Source organism: Spermophilus citellus (genome assembly GCF_964194105.1).
Source record: "Spermophilus citellus genome assembly, chromosome: 7".
In the NCBI taxonomy this organism is placed as follows: Eukaryota; Metazoa; Chordata; class Mammalia; order Rodentia; family Sciuridae; genus Spermophilus; species Spermophilus citellus.
The window spans coordinates 35,740,265-35,760,316 of NC_138188.1; the positions used below are offsets into that span (position 1 = coordinate 35,740,265).

A 20,052-nucleotide genomic window follows, 5' to 3' on the forward strand; every position below is an offset into this window, starting at 1 on the left:
TTCTGTTGTCTGGTCCTCTCAGCTTCAAAGGCTAAGACATGCAGATTTGGCATTGGTGACACACAGGGCCAAGGAGAAAGCTAAGTCAACTCAGAGCAGTGTGCAGGCAGGGTACTCCAGATTTCAGGGGCCTTGGGACACCCTGGGTGGAAGGGGTTGTGTCTATAATGCAGTTTCTCAGGCAACACGGCAGTGTCTCTGGCTTGACAGGCTTGAATGGGGCCCCAAAATCTGTATTCTGGAAGCACTTGGTGGGACCCTCTGGCTGAAGAGAGAATGGTGACCAAGGACCATTGGACCAATCTAGCAGCAACCTTTAGAAGAGGGTAGAGGAGGGGAGGAGGCAGCTCACAGGGGTGCTCAGCAAAGACTGGGCACTGGATCAGAAGGGGATGGCATCAGGGTCCCCCTAAATTTATAACAATGATGAGGTCTCCTGGTCAACAGAGAGCTTCGTTACCCACAATTCTGCACCGAACACCAAGTGGGGTAGAGGTTTTGAGATGGACGGAAGGACCACAGCTGCTGACATCACCTTTCAGGCTGCTCTCTCCTGGCCACACAGGGGTCACAGGGCCCCATTAGGGTTCGCCAGGCAGTAATCACATCCTCGCTGTCCTTGGTCCTGGTGAGGATAAGGAGATGGCTCGGTCCACTGCACATGTGATGTACCAGCTTTTCAAATGCCTCCTGGGCACAGGGAAGAAAAACTGTTGACATGGGGCAGGGTATACTGGGGCCCGAAGAGGGTCAGCGAATCCATCCTACCCACAGGTTAAGAGGGAGTCAGTGAGCAGCCTTGCTGGTGTGTGCCTGTGGACACTTAGCCATTTCCTGGCCACCTCTGCCTGCTGTGGGGAAGATGGTGGTAGTGACCCCCCACCCCCAGAGAACCCAGAAAGGTGAGCCTTGAAGACCAGGTATATGGAAATTGTGTTGATGCTGCAAATCCAAGGGGTGGGATGTAGCTAAGTGTTTTGTTGTTTTGAGATGCTTCTCAACCCTTCTTCCTTCTTCAAGTACCAAGGCTCTGGCTCCTCTTTGGGGAACAGCTCTTCTCCATTTCATTTGGTCCTACTTTGACAACCATGATGCTTAGCACCCCCAACGCACCTCTAACCTGAGAGGTAGGGGCTATGACCTCTGCTAGGTCAACTAGACTCCCAAGGAGGTGAGTCTGAAGTAAAAGCAAATGGAAAGCAGCTGAATCTGGGTTGTCTTAAGTTTTGTGTTGTGAGGCTTTGGCTTCTGAGCTCCCTTCATTCCTTTTCTCTCCAAGCACTTCGTTCAATTTTTTTTTGTTTGTTTGTTTGTTAATTCTGTGAGCTCCAGAGTACCCATCTAGTAATTTTTTTCTTTTGTTACTTAGTGTCAAAATCTTTTCCTTGAACTGATAGAAGCTATGACTGTGATTCTGAGTGCAAATTCATGACCCACTTGCTATTCATATCCTTGTCCTTCATAATGTTCTATCATCTCTCAAACTACTGTTAATCTATAGGCATAATGTTGGAGGAGGAGAACATGGTAAGCAGATGGGAGCAGATGAGCTGACCTCTCCAGCTCTGTGTTGGTAGAAAAGACGCATTTCTGCCTCGGTCATGGTTCTCTCTTCATTTGTTAAAATGTCAAACCCAGCTTCTTGGATCTATAGAACATATATAAGTATTCTGAAAGGGTAAATCAAATCCAAATGTGCATTTAAATTAGTTGAAATTTTAAAAATAAAGATAAGCAACTTTAAAAACAGTGAGGACCCTCATTCCCCCAGCATCTGTCCCAATCAGATTGGAGTTCCAACCCTATGGAATCCTCCTTTCCTCAGCAGGAATCCACTGCCTGCTACCCCATCCCTACTTATCCAACAGAGAGGAAATGAGGACAGTCGTGCTTGGTAAGTGTTTCTCCTTTACCTTCATAATAATCTCATCAGTCTTTCCATGGACCACTGCATCTGGCTTAATGATTGCCAAGGTACAGGTTTCCTCTGATGATACTGAAATAAGCCAGGGGATGTGCAGTCAGATTTTGGTGTTTGAGGCACTAAGAGGCCACTTGAGGGGACAGTGCAGCCTCTACATAGATTCCATTGCAAACCATGTTCCAGGCCAAGGCTTGAGCTCCTGGTTCTCTCCCCTGGCCTCTTTGCTTACCCTGCAGACCCCGACTCTAGTTGATGCACCCACCTAATTCAACTTCAGCTGGGCTGTGGGGGACAGTACTTGGTCCCTGGATCAGGGGACACACAGGTAAGAGGATTGCTGAGAAATTAGGAACAGGAAGGCAGAAACAACTCAATGAGTAGGACTGGGAACAGAGTTGCACAGAGGGTGCTGGAGCAGAGACAACACGGGCCCAGGAATACTCACCCCTTCCCATTAGCTCCTGAAGACTCTGAGCCTCTAACTGCTATCTGCCGTGTTCCCCGCTCTGCTGGCTCCTTGTCTCTGCCTCTTTGAACCTTTCCTGCCATGTGGTAAGTATGGCTGCCCCAAGTCCTGAATCAGCATGACTTTCCAGCTCCAGCACATGCTACCAAACTGCAGCTTCAGTGCTCTACCAGTGAACTCATCTTCTTGATCCAAGGCACCACCCAAAGCCCACTGGCTAGTCCACGGGTTGGCTGCCCTTCAGTCAGTGCCCACCCGTCCAATCAGATGTAGCAATGAGAAGAAAAGAGTCCACTGCTTAGGCCAGGTTCTGGAAAGGTCTATAAGGAAACCAAAGTCTGTCCACAAGCCCATCTCCATCACACTCCTGCTTCTGTGGCCTTGATGTATTACCTGCTCTCCCCACAGGATCAGCATACCCCCCTCATCTATTTTCTGTTTCTCAACCTTTATACTTGATTATGTTGCAGTGAAACAAAACAATATCTCCATATAAGGAGGACCTTTGACTCTGAAAATCTGAATAAGGTGCTGAAAATACATGTGCTATAGTTTGGGTAAGTGAAGTCTGGGTCCTAGTCTGTGACACTATTGGTTGATGGTGGAACCTGTATGATGGGGTCCTGGTGGGGCCCTTGAAGGATGTGCCCCTCTCCTCCCATGCTGTGCTCTTACCACAGGCCTACAAGTAGCAGGCCCATTCAGTCATGGACTGAAACCTCCCAAGCTGTGAGCAAAATAAATATTTCACCTTTATAAATCGATTATTTCAGGTATTTGTTACAGTGACAGAAACCCAACAGTATAAATCATTTTAAGCAATCAAACCTGTCAATTTTCCCTGGATTACCAACACGCTATGAGCACTTAGTCTTTTATAATAAATTCCGTTATACATTGGCTGACTCACAAGACCACCTGGAGGGTAGAGTGAGAAGAGGCCTAAGCAGGGCCCTGGAGAACTCTAGCTGGAATGAAACTCAATGAAGGAGATGCTGAGGAGGGGCCAGGGATGTGAAGGAAAAGGAGAAGAGTCATGATACCTTAGTGCCCAGAAGAGAGGACAGTTTCGAGAAGACGACGCTATGAATATCATCCTGCTCTGCAGGGAGATCCCACAGAATATGGACCTGGCACCAAGGAGGTCCAATGCCCCCTGTGGGCACCCTTTCGCAATGGGTACACCCAGAATGCAGCAGGTCCAGCACGAGTGGAGGGTGAGGGGTGGCCCCAAGAGTGTGGACAAAGTTCAGGAAGCTTGGCTGTGAAGGAGACGGCTCAGGACAAGGACAAGGTTTTGTGTGGTTTTCCAGGTTGGAGAGACTTGGGAGGAAATCATGGAGGAAGAAAGAAAGAGGAGATAATTCAAAAAGGAGGCAAAGAATGTTTCCTGCAGAGTCAAATGGCTGATTTTCTTTTTGCACTTGATGTTTTTTTGCTTTCCTAAGCCACAACTCCAAATAGCCTTATTTAACAAACAAAAATACTTAAAAACAGTCTCTCTACTTTGTGCAATAATAATTTAAAAACCTGCTTTTGTGTACAACCAGAGATATGAAAAATCTAAATCTAAATCTAAAAATCTATAATATGAATTGTAATGCATTCTGCTGTCATATATAACAAATTAGAATAAAACATTAAAAAAAAACCCTGCATTTGTCATCAGCTCAGTTCCTGAACTTGATCCTGGTTCCCCTGGCATCTCAGTTGCCACCAAGAGACGCCTTCCCAGCAGTAACTTGACTCCCAGCTGTCTTCACTGGCCAGCCAAGTTGCCCATGAGTGAAAATGAGTTGATGCTTCAGCAGTAAGGGAAGAAGAGCGCAGAGCTGGGGGGAGGGAAGGTTTTCTGATGTTTGAGAAAGAGATGATAATAGAAACTCGAACTTTCCAGATCAGCCAACGACCAAGGAAACACCAGCATTATTGCTTTGCATGACCAATTCTTCTACCCTCCATGTAACACTTAACAGAGGCCTGGTGATTGCCATGAAATCCATGCTTGTTATATTTGAATCATGATCCGAAAGCTGTGAAATGTAGCCAAGATGCTTTTATAGGGCAGAAGGGAGATTTGACCACAGAACATTTGAACTCAGGTGACTGGAGACATTTCATGGTCAATATTGCCAGAGTCCAGATAGCTCAATGACCTGATTACTCACATCAGATCTGAACCTCCTTTGCCTTTGGCCTTGCTCATTGGTTCTGCACTCACCCACATCCTCATCTTCTCCATCGTTTTTTTCATGGAGAAAATATTCGTCTTCATCAGAAAGAGCCTCATCTTTAATCTAGTACAAATTGGTCAGGAACAGAAAATAGTTATCCAATTTAAATTACCCCTAAGACCTTCAAAACCCTACAGAAATGACAACAAAAAATAAAGCTACAAGAGGTGGAACAAGTGGCAAGGGCAAGGTGATGAAAGTCCTGGAGACTTAGAAGATCCTTTTTAGTAGCAGGGTGATGGGTCACAGAGAGGACCAAGAAATTCATGCTGATCTTAAATGTTAGAGTCTGCCTCTTTTCACAAGCATTAAGTAGAGACTAAGGAAAAATAGAAAGTTGGCAAGAGAAAGAATTAAACTGTAAGTAAATGTTAAGTGATAGGCTAAACAGTGCAGAGATGTAAAGGGAGAGATCATTGTTCCCCAGAAGACGCATATAAAAATGGAAGCATTTGCAGATTTCTTTCTTGAAGAAAACTGGTTTGGGGAAAAATATGATTCAATGCTAATTCATTCCATTAAAAAAGAGCTTTGCTATTTGGAATTGAATAAGAAAACTTGAGCAGTTTAGCAGATTACAAAAGCACCTGGAAATACTCTCTGTGTGTTGGTTTTCAAAAGCAGACAATTATTTGTGAAGAATGTATAGTCTGTTATTGTGGAAGTAATCAAAATCACTAGCTAGGCTGATCCTGTTTTTATAGTAATGACAGAGCTTGGTTTCTAAATTAAGGGGATTACAAATAAAACCTTCAGGAACTTGAGTTTATGAGTCACCCAGAGAGACTTTACCCCAAGGCTGAGTGGGAGACTCTTCCTTGTTATCATTTGGATAGGTGTCTCCCAAAGGCCCAGGTGTTGAAGGCTTGGTCCTCAGCTTGGTGCTATTGGAAGGTAGTGGAATCTATAAGAGGAGGGGCCTAGTGGGAGGTCTTAGATCATTGGAAGGGAATTGTGAGACAACATGGTCTCTTCTCTGCCTTCGTGAGGGAAAGTTTCCTCCATTGCATGTTTCCATCATAATGTGCTGCCTAGCCACGGGTCCAAAAGCAACATGCCCTACTGATCATGGACTGAAGCCAGCCCCTAAAACTGTGAGCCAAAATAAACCTTTCCACTTTTTAAGTTGATTATTTCAAGTATCTTGTTATAGTAACAGAAATCTGACTAACATGCCACTACTCAATTCTGTAAATTTATTTTCCTTTCTGAACTAATGGTTTAAAATTGAAGTGGAGGGTGAAAGAAAAATGAATAAAAGAAATTAAAGGGTCCTGGTTGAAGGGGACAGCTTTTAAAAGGCTTCAAAATGCAGATATATCACAGCATTGTGCACTCTCAGTGAGGAACAGATCCAATGTGGGACATTCATGAAACTTCCTCTCATAGCTCCAAGAAAATCAGGTGAAGGTGGGAGTGGAGAGACTGCTGGCTTCCCCATACAAGCAGACATAAGTTTGTTGTTTGTGGAAGTGACCTCTACTTACCACTTTCCGTTCTCTGCCTTCAGCTAGCACCTTCTTTTCAGCCTCCAGTTGGTCGAGGATGGTCTTCTCCAGCAGTGGAGCATTTGCTCCCCTGACCACAGCCACCAGTTCTCCTCCCTATAATAAACCGCACACCTCATGAGAGCCTCTTCACACGTTAATCTCTTTCAACATTGGGAGTGTTTAAGAGTATGCCCGGGTCAAAGTCCATTGACCCCAGGCCCACAGCCTCTACCACCCATTTTCAACATGGGATATTCACTTCTTCCGCCACCTTCTGGGACCCTTCCCAGTAAAGTCAAGTCTGCTTTAGATCTGCTTTAGTTCCTCAGGTCTGCTCTTAGTTCTAAAATAATCTCTCACTGTGATCTCTACCTTCCACCTTGTGCCCCTCCTTTCAAAGCTTCCTTCAGGGCAACTGGTAGTTAGTTAAAGGAAGAACAGTACACAAAAAGTTGGGGGTGACTTACATATAGCCTATTTTTTTAACAAATATTTATTGAGCACTTACTATGCCAAGCACCCAGGCAGAGGCACACACCCTGCCCCAGAGGGGCACTAAACTTGAATAGGCACTAAACTTGAAAAGACATAGTCACTGAATGAATGAAGGATGGAGTAATCATTCCAAATAGACAATTAGGCTATGATAAGATAATCACTTTAATAGGGGAACTTATAAGGTGTTTGGAACTTGGGGCAAGAATCCCCAACACTGGCTGGGGTAGTCAGGGAAGACTTCACAGTGGAGGTGTGTTTAGGGTGAGCCTGAATTCTCTGCTTTCACTTTACAAGAGTCTCTATATGCAGTACTCAAAAGGAGTGAATCTGGAGAGAGGGAAGGCCATGTAAAGCGAGTTCCCTTACATTTCCAGCCATCCTGTAGTGGCCCATAATAGAGTTGGAGATTGAGGCTTGTGTTCCCACCCAGCCAGGAATGGTTTATATGCTTTCATCACCAGGGACTTACACAGCCAAACCATTGTGAAAATGATCCCCTTCCTGCACTTGAGCTCCGTCTGGTGTGGCCACAGACACTCATCTCTGATCTTCCCACTAATCCCTCCCTTCCCCCAATCTCAGTTCATGGTATAACTTGAGTCTCTACCGAAAACTGAAGCTCAAATGTTTCATTATGTTTCCCAACTTGTAAGACTTGCAAGGCTGTAACAAGCCCAGGAGGCCTACATTTTCCAAACTAACAACCCTGGGAGAGAAGATCCCACTTTCTCTTAATACAATGAGGGGCTGGACTGGGTTGGAAATAGCCTGTTATTCCATTTCCGTCAGGTATAGCAGTTGGCCTCAACCTGGGAAGCCAGATCTGACATTGGGCCCTAAGGGGCATGGAGTGGGGCCATGGATGTCACACTCAGAGACAACCACATTAGCTTGTCAGAACACGGTGCCATATAGCTTTCCTCAATAGTCTCTCATGTTTCTTCACATTTTATGATTGAAAAGATGAATGCAGAGCTTCTCTGCCCCATAAGGAAGTATTCATTTTTGCTAAAATTTCCTCTTTATGAACAGAGGATAGAAATCTTCAAACCCTGTGCTCTGAGAGTGAATCCATAGTCTAAAGTGTACAAGAGCCAAGAAGGAGCACGGGTATTTGAGTGACTCATTCTTTCCCAAGTACGGCCAGTCAGGATGGCTGCCCCAGCCAACTGTGACCACCAGAGAACTGTGTCCTCTCTCTCTCCTGGGGAGTAGGGATGGTCTGAAGGCCACTGTCCTAAACAGGGTCAGGATGGTGTGTGTCATCAGGTCTGAGGGAATAATGACATTGAGTTGCATCTATCTGAAAGCTAATGATCTGTAACCATCAAATAGTTCTTATTCTACAGATGTACTTACTGCATAAAACAGAAAGGTTGGCTCACACTTCCCTCGGTATTTTTCGAGGACATCAAGACAATCTGCCTCTGCCTAAAGAAGACAAAAAACTGTCAGCAGGCACCCACTGGACCTGGGCACAGGGCCCTGGGAACTCCATACCCCCATGACCAACCTCCCCAGGTGAAGCCCAACTTGCTCTCCTGCTGCTCACTCTAATCACAACTGTCCTGTCAACATACTGGTAATTGTGAAAAGTGTACTTCCTTAAAGAGTCTAATGAGGAGGAAAAAGACTCTCTTTTTCTCACCCAGCTGCTCCACCAGTCCAAGGAAACTCCACCATCTTGTGTCCTTCTGCAGCCATGACTGGCAACAGCAGACATGAAAAATCCTCAGACATTGCCTTTGATGTCTGATGAACCCACTGTATGTAGACACCACAGATCCCCCAGGTGAGCCAATCAGCAACACCCTTCCTATAGAAGCACCAAGTCTGAGTCCCAAGGAGAGACTAAGTCCCAAGTGGAGAGTCCTGGAAATCCAACTTCTTGAGAGATCAGTGTATGTTATATTATCTCCTGTCTTCACTGTCTGTGAACCTTGAACCCATGCAGCATATGAACAGTGTCTCTTGCACACTTCTCTGAAATTTATTTCCATTTCCACACATGAAACAAAGCAAGCCTTTGCTATAAGTTCCCCTTTATGAAACAGTGGTTGGAAATCTTGAAACATAGTACTCTGAAAGTGATGTTTCAATCAAAAGTGTTCATGAGACCAGGAGCATATGCATAGGAGTGACATGGATTCCTTCCTTTCACACAGCATAAAGAGACTGCCTGAGCCAAAAGGACTGCAGGGGGTGGAGGGGTGAGGATCTCTACATCTAGAGAAATTAGAAGGCATCATGACAATGTCAACAGTGTTTTATGACCTTTTGTTTGGAGGGAATCTTACTAATGCAAAGTGCAGAAGGTCCAGGCCAACCTCGATCCTCATCTTCTGGAAGAGGCTTACCACAGGTTTGCAGGGGCCACACCAGCCTTGGTAGACATCAACAACTGTGAGGGGCCAAGAAGCAGGGTCAGCAGGCACCCTACCCTCCAGACAGGCACAGCCATTCCCGTACATTCTAATGCCCTCAAGTCTCATCTGTTTGCAGGGATACTTAATGGTTAAAGGAGTTTTTTATTCCATCAGACTGTGAGCAAGCATGTCCCTTGTTCTTATGAACTCAGTATTCTGAATTCAAAACATATTGAAGAAAGTATGACAGAAAATAATTTTCTTACAGTGGCCTCTTTACCTTACAGATTTTTCAGGCTACATTTAGGGTCAAACCTGGCACAGGGTGACCCTCAATGATTATCTGAATTGGACTGAAACCATCTGTTCCAAAAGAAGAGCCATGAAGGTTACTGTGGGTGACCAGTCAGCATATAATTGACTCACCTACTCGAGAGTAAACACAGTTTTAAACTTTTCCCTGATTGATAAAAGCCATTTGCTTTGAGTAAAAGAATTTAATTTATTTTATAAAATCAGTACTTTTCTCCTGCAAAGAGAACTTGTTGGAGAATGAGATGGGAACTTGGATTCCATTATCTTTTTTGATCCTGATCTATAGAGGGTATCATGGCTAGGCAGGCTCAACCAACTCCTGTGTACCAGATATATGCAGGAACTGCCCAATCAGGAGGCAGCAGCAAGAGCTAGACTGTCACTTACTGGAGGCCACATTGTAGAGGAATGTTTTCCAGGAGCCTAATCCACACAGGTGGGTATTTCCATTCAACAGCTACCATAACATAGTTATAGGCAAATAGTGTAAAAATTGCTTATAATTTATTAGGTCTACCAGCTTTAATAACATGCCATTTTTAATTTTTTAATGCAGATTTATATTTCCATACTTTCACATCAAGTGAGTACGATTACTCTAACAAACTATCATGACTAAAATTAAGCATAGACTCTGGTGGCACAGCATTAACACCATTTTGTACTAGCCAGGGAAGGCAGCCTTCTGGGTGGAGGGAAGGTGTACTGGGCATTGCAGAAATGCTGGCCATGCATGGGCAGAGAAGTAAGCATGCTGCAAAGCCTGGGCAGCCAGGCACACACAGGGGGAATTCAGGGACCCTGGGCTGCCTGCCCAACCAGACCTGCCCAGGCCTGTGTGATGGGAAATGGTGGTGGGGCTCACTGGAGAAGTCTGAGATGTGGACTTGAAGACCTCCATCTGGATTTATGTGGCCACAAGGAAGGAATCACAGTAAGTTTCAGAGAGGAAAGGAACCTAACTTTTCTTGAGCCAAAGCAAGCATCTGTGCTTTGCTTTTTTTCTCAAAAAGCCCACTGAGTTGAGAATCATCCCAAGATAGAGATGAAGAAACTAAAGTTCATAGAGGTGAAGCTGCTGGCCAAAGGTAAGAATTCCACACAGGGTGGTTTATAAACAACAGACAGCTGTTTCTCACAATTTTGGAATATAAGAAGGCCAAGACCAAGACTGGCAGTTTCGGTGAAAGCTGTTGTGTTCACATGTGTTGGAAGGTGAAGGACGGGAGGGACAAACTCCCTCCATCAAGCGCCAATCCCATTCTTGAGGGGAAGAGCCCTCGGGGATCCACCTCTTAATGCCACCATTTTGGCCATTAAGTTTCAACACTGGAGTTTTAGAGGAGACATAGTCAATCCCTAACCTAGCAGAACCAAATACTGCGCCTGGCTCTCTGAGGTCACAGGACGCGTTCTTTCAGCTGCTCCTGGAAAGGAGGAAGACACGCCAGTTCAAGAGCAAGGGCTGGCTCAGCAGGCAGCAGCATTTTGCAGAATGTGAGACCTAGGCTGGGTGGGAGGGAAGGCAGCCAGACAGGAGCTGCAGTGGGGTGAGAGGCCAAAGAGGTGGGGACCACAACCTCTGCAAAAGGAAGTGGAGATGTGGATGAACACCAAGGGGTGTGAAAGGGACTCCACCTCTGAGCCTGGCAGAAAAAGACCTGGGTGGAGTTGGAGAGAGAGTTGAAGGGATGGGGAATGTTGAACTAGTTCTAGTTGGGCTGGTTTTCTGGTGCTAACCAAGAGATTGCACAGGCAACCAGACACTCAGAAGGAGAGCAGGGGCAGAGAGGGGGCTTTGGCCTCCTCAGTGTCCAGGTGGAGGGATCAGACGCTGGGCTTGAGAACAGGACTCACAATTGGCCAATGTTTGGATTTCAACACTCCATGGTGATGTGGGCAGAGGCAAGAAAGCATTGGAGTCAAGCTAGGAGGGCAGGTTCTACTGCAAAGAAAGACAGTGGGCCTGGATCAGCTTAAAATCCCCAGGCAGTGTTTGCATCGACAGTTCACCTGCCGCTTCTACCAGCTTCTAGTCCCCTCTCATTCTCCTTGGCTCTTGGCAGGAGCCATGGGAACAAACTCCACCAACTTAGGAGATAGTCAGGTGGGGCCTGAGGGACGCTGGAGAGGGCATTAAGAGGTTGACTCTGAAAGGCAGGAAGCAAAATGGAGAAGACCCCTAGAAGAAAGGGCAGAGATGATGAGAGTGCCTGAACCGTGTGACCTGACTAGACTCCCATGTTTGAAGGCAGGTGCAAAAGAGCCAGCACAGGAAGACTCCCAAGACCGTTGTTGACCTTGGAAGCAAGTTTCTGCTGGTTCCAGGGAGAACGAGCATCTATACTGTGTGTGTGTGTGTGTGTGTGTGTGTGGTGTGTGGTGTGGTGTGTGTGTGTGTGTGTGTGTGTGTTTTCATCTGGCTGCCTGATGATCAGGGGCCAGGAGGAGCCTGGCTGCCTACAAGGCCCTAGAGCATTAGAGTAGGCTTGGCAGAGTCAGTGTTTGGTATGGTGTTGGTGCTTAGCAAGGTAGCTGGCATGCAGGAAATTATCAGGAAATCACTGCTGCTGAAGAAACAAGCAGTGGTTGTCTCACCTTGGAGTTGGGTTCCAGTTGCCCAGACAGGACACAATAATTCAGTCTTGGCACATTGAAAAGGCTTTATGTAATTCCTCAAATCGGAGCGTGTGGCAGTACTCACACCCACACAAATGGATCAATGAAACCAGCATTTATTTAGCATCCACTTGGCCCAGGTCTGGGAAGGTGGGCTATAGATGAGAGATGAGAGAGCCAGTGCTGTGGTGTTAAGAATCTGATGGTACCCACATGGATGGGGGTGAGGGGCTTGACAGAGTCCAGGGGCTCCTGAACCATACAAAGTTTCCGCAAAGATTTCACCCGGGGAGGCTACTTTGGAGCTGGGTCTGGGAAGGAGAAAGCTCTCAACAGGCTGAGATGAGTCATGATATGCCAGGGAGTAGGGACAAGAGTCCTCTTCCCCATGTGGAAGAGTCATCCAAATGGGGTGCAGAGACATGGATAAGAACAGATAGAAGCAGACATGCAGAGAATAACAGAGCCCAGAGGTAATCTGGAGAAAGATATCTAGAGGAAGAGAAAGGAATAATGAGTGCGAGGGAGGTAGTAACCTCTAAGATGTCTCCAAAGATCAGCTTCTTGGTACTCCCTGGGCTGGACCTAGTGGGTTTCTAGTGATCAGGAGAGGCAGGAGGGTACCACTCTCAAGATGAGGTTAATAAGGACTGACTTCCATCACATGTGCTCCCAGAGCCCTGCTTTAAAGGAGCAAATTGCCATGTCCTGAGCAGCCTCATGGAGAAACTGATAGCAAGAAATTGATGTCTCTGGCCAACAATTAGTGAGGATTTGAATCCTGCCAACAGCCACATGAGTGGACCTGGAAGTGGACCTTCTAAATTTGGCCAAAAGCTTAGAAGCCAATCTGCCCCAAATTGAGCTTCAAAACCTTCCAACAACTGCACTCCTGAGCCAGAGGCACCCAGCTAAGCTGCATCTGAATTTCTGACTCACAGAAATTGTGGGATAATAAATGTTTGTGGTTGTAAACCACTAGTTTTGGGCAGCAACAGATGACAGATACAAGAAGGATAAGAACAAGGAGGCCCCTGGGCAGTGGCTATGCTGCTTCCTAGTGATTACTGTGCTGTTCCTGGTTCCAGTGCCTTATGATGCCTGGCTCTTCCTCCTATCTGAGAGTTCTAAGAGATCCCCATTTTCCTTCTAATGCATTCTCCTTTTGTGCCTCAGGTAATTAGAAGAAGTTTCTGTAACTGAACACCAAACAACCCTGAGAATGACAATCAGCTCTAAAATAAGGAAACCCTGCTTTCTGACAGTACTGACTCATTTCCTGAACCAAATTTATGATGTTCAAGCCAGATATAAATACAATACCCATCTTTCTCCTCAGGGATTTGTTCTAAAACCCCTAGAGGATGCCTGATACTTCAAATAGTACCCAACATTTTATAAGCACTTCAATACCATGACAGTCTTTTGGATAACTAAGCAGGATACTTAAAAGACTAACGGTCAGGTAGCATATACAGTGTCTATTCACTGAACAAAATGATGATTCATGTCCCATCAACCCATGGGATGATGTAAGAGTCCATCATGCTATTCAGATTGGTGTGTGTTTTAAAATTTATGAAATGTTTATTTCTGGAATTTTCCATTTAATGTTTCTGAATTGTGGTTGACTGCAGGTAACTGAAACTGGAAAGCAAAACCACAGACAAGGGGAGAACTACTGTACACACAGACACAAAGAAAGCACCTGGCTGTTTATGAGGCTCAAGGTTATAGGAAAAGGTTATTGCAGCCTTCTCTTTATGGCTCAACACTTCAATCAACATTCTTGAAAAAAATGGATCTGAAAAAATATATTTTATTTTGAATTACCAGTTAGTCCTTTGGAACTCAGCATTTCTTCCCAAAGCTCCTGGGTGCTGATGTTGACCTAAATTCAGAGAATCAAATGCTGTAACACTGAGGGCACAAATGGGGAAACAATTTCATGAATTTTGTCTTTCTCCAAAATACTTAGAAATACATTCAAGTTTTTCTCTCTCCCCAATCTTCTTTAGTCCTTCCCTTTCTTCCTGTTTCTTTCCCCCAGGAAAAAAAAAAAAAACACTAAACTAAGAGTGATACATATTATTATTAGCATTTTAAAAAATGTTACATGTTATTTCTTCAGAAACAGTATATAAAATTTCTTGGTGTCTTTAAAATGTACATGAACAGTATAATACTATAGCTTTCCTTTTGCAATTTATATTTTCACTCAGTATCACAAATAATTAAGAGTTGAATTTATTACCATTCATTCACTTCTTTTTCTTTTATCTAAAAAGAGTTCTGGTTTATATTAGACATGGAATTCAAGGAGAAGTGCATATTATCCCTCTTCATTAATAGTAGACATTTTTATAAAGTATACAGAATGTATTTTTACTTTGAAACAATTTTAAACTTACAGAAATTTTGCAAGTACATTATAAAGTATGTGTGAGGGTATACTTTGTTGATATTTGAAAGTAGATTGTTAGCCTGATATTCCATCACTCCCAAATACATTATCCTATATATCCACAATAAAATCATCAACATCAGGGGGAAAAACACTGATATACTCTTACATTTAATCCTTACATGCCATTAAAGTTTTACCAATTGTCCCAATAATGTCCTAGATAGCAAAGGAGGTAATCAGAATCCCACACTAGTCAAATCTCTTAGCATCAATTCACCTAGAATAATTCTTAACTCTTTCTTTTATTTTCAAAATCTCAAAACTTTTAAAAACTATATGCCAATTGTTTTGTAAAATGGTGTGTCTAGTTTCTGCTGATTAGGTTCAGGCGGTACATCTTTAGATTGGTTGGAGTATTAGAGAAGCTGAAGAGAGTTCCTCTCCTTACATCCAATCAGGTGATACACAATTTCCATCTGCCGATTAACCACCGGAACAAGGTGCTACTCTGACTCCTGCACTAAAAAAACCACTCTCTTTCCTCTTGTAATTAATAATTGGAATACCATGAAAATTACAAATTGTTTTTAATACAAGTATGCTAGGGCTGGGGATGTGGCTCAAGCGGTAGCGCGCTCGCCTAGCGTGCGTGCGGCCCAGGTTCGATCCTCAGCACCACATACAAACGAAGATGTTGTGTCTGCCGAGAATTAAGAAAAAATAAATAAATATTAAAATTCTCTCTCTCTGTCCCCCTCTCTCTCACTCTCTCTTTAAAAAAAAAAAACAAGTATGCTAAAGTCTATATTCCTATAAAAGGATAGGATACATTATCTGTAATAAGGGCAGGAATCATGTAACATCTGCAAGTCCTCTGTGAGAAGTCTCTTTTTTTAAGAAAGCATACTCCTGACTTTTTGTTTCTATGACAAAAAAAAAAAAATCAGGATATAAAATTTCTTAGTGTCTTTAAAATGCACATGAACAATATCATACTGTAGAGGTAAGAGCCTTAAACATCTGTCATCCTGGAGGCACAACTACAGTCCTGGGGCAAACGACAGGAGAGATCAGAAAAGCTCCCACTCCCACCCAGAGGCTCAACTATAAGTCACTGGCAAACTCTCTGTGGCCCTTCCTGTCATGGAATGAGCTACATCACCTCTGGGCCCAGGACTCTGGGTAGCTGAAGAATCTCACCCCTAGAAGAAGGGCAGGAGGAGAACAGAATAGAAACTATTTGAACTTCACTAAGCCCCACGTTTGGTAGGGAAATAATGGGAAATGTGTTAACACCTTTGAACAGATTGCCTCAATATCCTATCATTTCTGATTCTTAGTCACAGAAGGAAACCCAGAGAGGGGACAGGGTTCCTAGGATGGCAGACCCTAGGAACTGCTTTCAAGGGGTTTACTTTATACGTAGGTGATACACAGATTCCTTGGTGTGAGTGGGGAGGGGCTGCTGCTCCCCCTTCTCCTCAGCAAATGGTACTTAGAGCTCTGAGGAATACACATGAAAAAATAATATTGCTAACACATTACCCCCAATGGGGATATAGGACATAACCTATGAGATGATAATCATACGGGCCAATAACATCAGAGAAACCACAGAAAGCATTCAGACCGATCTGGAAACTTCCAAAAGAATCTCATTACAACTCTGCAAGTTATGTATTCCTCCCCTCCCCATTTATATAAAGGATATGGGGCTCATATACGCTGAAAAAAATGATACACACAGAAAAAGTGGGAAGGCAAGGTGCTCAGAATCTACTATAGACAGAAGATTCCCACCTTCACAGTCCTAGAATAGCAAAGCCAGAAGACCCTTAGGGATATCACACACACCCTCATCCCACAGATGGGCAAGCCATAGCCCAGAGAAGTTATGTAATATATTTTAAATCACAGAATTGACTTAAGAGAAAATTTCAAGAACTATATCTGGCTTCTGCAGCCTAAGCATGTATCTTTTAGGGTTCAGTTGATTTATGAGACATTCTAAAGCTTGTTTTTAAATGTACCCATATTACAGATCATTCAATGAATTTATGACAAAGTCCTCTCTCCCAATTCCAGGGCCCAGGCATGCATGTTTTTACCATAGCTGTAGAATCACCTGCTACTTACTGTCCAGGACCAAGAAGAAAACAAGAGGTAACAAAAACTTAGTTTTACTTGTCTTAAGTGCAAATGAAGTTAGGCACTCTGTATAACAAATGCTCATCACATAATACATCTCAAAGCATAGTGTTAATAAACGAAGAGAACAGTGATGGAGAAATCTGCACAAAGCACAGAGGTACAGAGCCATGCCCAAACTCAAAATCATCTATATCATATTCTCCATGCAAGTTGCAACTATGTTTCAGCAAAGAAGTTCAACTATCACCTGGGAATTATGCTGGATAATCTTTCCTTAGTTTTGATTTGTGATAACGCATGTTCGGGTCCTTACGGTTGTATGTGCAAAAAAAAAAAAAAAAAGCAAAAAAGCTTTTGCCCAATTTTGTTTATATATATTTATGCATAAAAAGTTTGTCATCACGAGGGGTCCGAGATAATTTTTTTTAACTTTAAGACATAAGGGTAGAAAACTCAAGTTCTAGAATACCGTTACATACTGCTAGCAAAGAGAACGTAACTTTCATACTGCACCCTCCCCTTCTCTCCCCTCCACACCACCCTCCAACCCTAACCAAGTGCTGGAAGCTAGCGCCCCTGGAGGCTTACCTGCAAAGCAATTTCCTTCTTCTTGCTGCCCATGGTTCTGCAAAGAAGACGAAGCCCTGTTACCGTCTGGGCCCTTCTGGCAGCGGACTCCCTATAACCGCTGTGCCAATCAGCATGCGCAGAGCCTTCTTCACAAAGCCCCCCGCCCCCTTTTTAAGGTGCTTCTAAGTGGCAGCAAATCAAGTCTCTGATAGCAAATGAACACCGCCTGAGGGGAGCGGAGCCTGCAGGCCACGGTGGGCGACCCGCCAGGAGGTTTTCTGGGGATCTGCGAAGCCCCTTCGCCACCCCGGATCCGGGCTCCGCTGGAGCAGCCCGTCACACACCAGAGGGCTGGGGTGGGGGGGGGCGGTAATAGCGGGTGGGGAGGAGAGGATCCTGTTGTCCGCGCGGTTCCCCACGTACTACCGGGAAGCGGCCACTGCGAACGACCTCTCCACCGGTACTCAGTCCTCTGCGCGCCGGGAGTCTCCAAACGACTCTGCTACTAACCCGCTACGGTCGTCCTGGCAACCCAGCACCCCGCCCAGCCGGCCCGAGACGCCGCCGACACGTAAGCCACGCCTCCTGGGGCTTTGCGCAACCTCCTAGCCGCACTCCCGGTACGTAAGTGGCACGGGGAGTCCCGCCCCTTGAGGGCAGCGTTGGGCTCTAGGAAGGCCCTCATTGGCTGGAGCGTACGTATGTCAGTGTCGGGCGGATTTGAGGCAAAGACCTGACCCTTGCGTGCATCCTAGAATTGCCTTGCTGGGTCCCTGCATCCTTCCTACCCGGCCTGAGCTGGTGTGATGCTTTTCTTCCATTATGTACTTGCATAACGCGTCCCAGGCAGGATAGGTTTTGAGGGAGTTTGAAAGGGTTCTCTTGAAGACGAAAAAAATAAATAAAATAAAATAAAATTATGAATTTAAAATTAAGTATGAATGTCAAGTATAATAAATACAAATATGAAGCAGTTGCAGACAGGGTAGTTATTAACCCAAGTAGTTCAATAAATAATCACTTTAAATGTGAACAGTCTAAATTACACCAATTAGGATATTGGGGATTTTTTAATATTTATTTTTTAGTTGTAGTTGGATACAATATCTTTATTTTCTTGATTTATTTTTATATGGTGCTGAGGATCGAACCCAGAGCCTCGCACGTGCTAGATGAATGCTCTACGGTTGAGCCACAATCCCAGCCCCGTAATTAGGATATTGTAAAAAGCAAACAAAAAACAAGGCTGAATTGTGTGTTGTCTGTTTAAAAAAAAAAAAAAAAAAAAAGACAACCTCTTCATTTTTGTTGTTGTTCCAATGTTGTATTTTTGTCCCTATTTTTATCGGCGCATTATAATTGTACCTAACAATGGATTTGTTGTTACATTTTCATACCTGCTCACAATATAACAATGTAATTTTGGTCAGTATCATTCTCCTGTATTTCCCTTTTCCCCCTTTGCCTCCTCTTATTCCCTTTCCTGGACCACTCTAGTGATCTCCCTCCAATCTTCATGAGATTTACCCTCCTAACCTTTCTTTTCCTTTTTCTTCTTCAATGCATGAAAGAGAACACAAATTTTGATTTTCTGAGTTTGACTTATTTCATATAACATAATGTTCTCAATTTCCATCCATTTTCCTGCAAGTGACATAATTTCATTTATCTTTATGGCTGAATAATACTCCATTGTGTATATCTACCACATTTTCTTTATCTATTCATCTATTAATAGATATCTTGACTGGTTTCATAGTATGACCACTGTGTATTGTGCTGCTATAAACATGAGCATGCATATATTAATATAGTATGCTGACTTTAATTCTTTAGGATAAATACCAACAAGTGAGATAGCTGGGTCATATGGTGGTTTCATTCCTCATCTTTTGAGGAACCTCCATACTGATTTCCACAGGGGTTGTAGTAACCAACAGTGTAGAAGTGTTCCTTTTTCTCCCCATTCTCTCCAGCATTTAGTATTTGTGTTCTCCATGGCTGCCATTTTAACCAGAGTGAGATGTAATCTTAGCGTGGTTTTGATTTGCATTTCCTTAATTGCTAAAGATGTTGAACACTTATTCATATATATGCTGGCCATTTGTATTACTTCTCTGGAGAAGTGTCTGTTTACTTTGTTTGCCCACTTATTAATTGGGTTACGTGTTATTTTTGTGTGTGATAAGTTTTTTGAATTCTTTATATATTCTGGATATTAATCCTCTGTCACAAGAGCAGTTAGCAAAGATTTTCTCCCATTCTGTAGGTTCTTCACATTAGTGTTTTTTTTTCTGTGCAGAGGCTTTTTAATTTGATGCCATTCCATTTATTAATTATTGATATCATTTCCTGAGCTTTAGGAGTTCTCCTAGGAATGTCAGTGCTTATGCCTATATGCTGGAGTGTTGACCCTACATTTTCTTCTAGGAGTTGCAGTTCTGGTCTGATTCCCAGGTCTTTGATCCATTTTGAGTTGACTTGTGCAGGGTAAGAGATAAGGATCTAATCTCATTCTTCTACATTTAGATAAGCCATTCTCCCAGCACCATTTGTTTGAAAGCCTATCTTTCCTCCAATGTATTATTTTGGCACCTTTGTCAAGGATTAGACAACAGTATCTGTGTGGGTTTGTCTGTGTGTCTTTTATTCTGTACCATTGGTCTGTTTTATGCCGGTACCATGCAGTTTTTGTTACTATCACTCTGTGGTGAAGCCAGGTATTGTGATGCCCCCAGCATTGTTTTTTAACTTAGAATTGCTTTGACTATTCTGAGTCTTTCATTCTTCCAAATAAATTTTAGGACTGTTTTTTTCTATTGCTGTGAAAAATGTTATTGGTATTGGTTGCATTAAATCTATCTATAGTTTTTTGGTGGTTGCATTAAATCTATCTATAGTTTTTTGGTAATGTGACCATTTTAAAATATTAATTCTGCCTATCCATGAACATAGGAAGTATTTCCATCTTCTGAGGTCTTGTCCAATTTTTCTTCAATGTTCTATAGTTTT

At 43.6% G+C, this 20,052-nt stretch overlaps 1 protein-coding gene across 3 annotated transcripts in view; it reads right to left on the reverse strand.

The window, feature by feature from the left end:
- Positions 1 to 17,633, reverse strand: part of NME9 (NME/NM23 family member 9) — a 41,835-nt gene extending 24,202 nt beyond the window's left edge. Inside the window, exons 1-10 of one of the 3 annotated variants that reach the window (XM_081301015.1) lie at positions 17,551 to 17,633; positions 17,059 to 17,095; positions 13,746 to 13,803; positions 8,910 to 9,013; positions 7,972 to 8,043; positions 6,112 to 6,228; positions 4,612 to 4,687; positions 1,914 to 1,996; positions 1,556 to 1,648; positions 536 to 690 (exon numbers count right to left, since the gene is read on the reverse strand). In XM_081301015.1, coding sequence (XP_081157141.1) covers positions 536 to 690; positions 1,556 to 1,648; positions 1,914 to 1,996; positions 4,612 to 4,687; positions 6,112 to 6,228; positions 7,972 to 8,043; positions 8,910 to 9,013; positions 13,746 to 13,803; positions 17,059 to 17,091 — 791 coding nt within the window. In that variant the 5' untranslated portion in view covers positions 17,092 to 17,095; positions 17,551 to 17,633. Of the gene's footprint in view, positions 1 to 535; positions 691 to 1,555; positions 1,649 to 1,913; positions 1,997 to 4,611; positions 4,688 to 6,111; positions 6,229 to 7,971; positions 8,044 to 8,909; positions 9,014 to 13,745; positions 13,804 to 17,058 lie in introns of all 3 variants that reach the window. The other 2 variants (XM_081301017.1, XM_081301016.1) reach the window with 2 other exon arrangements.
- Positions 17,634 to 20,052: the final 2,419 nt, after the last annotated feature.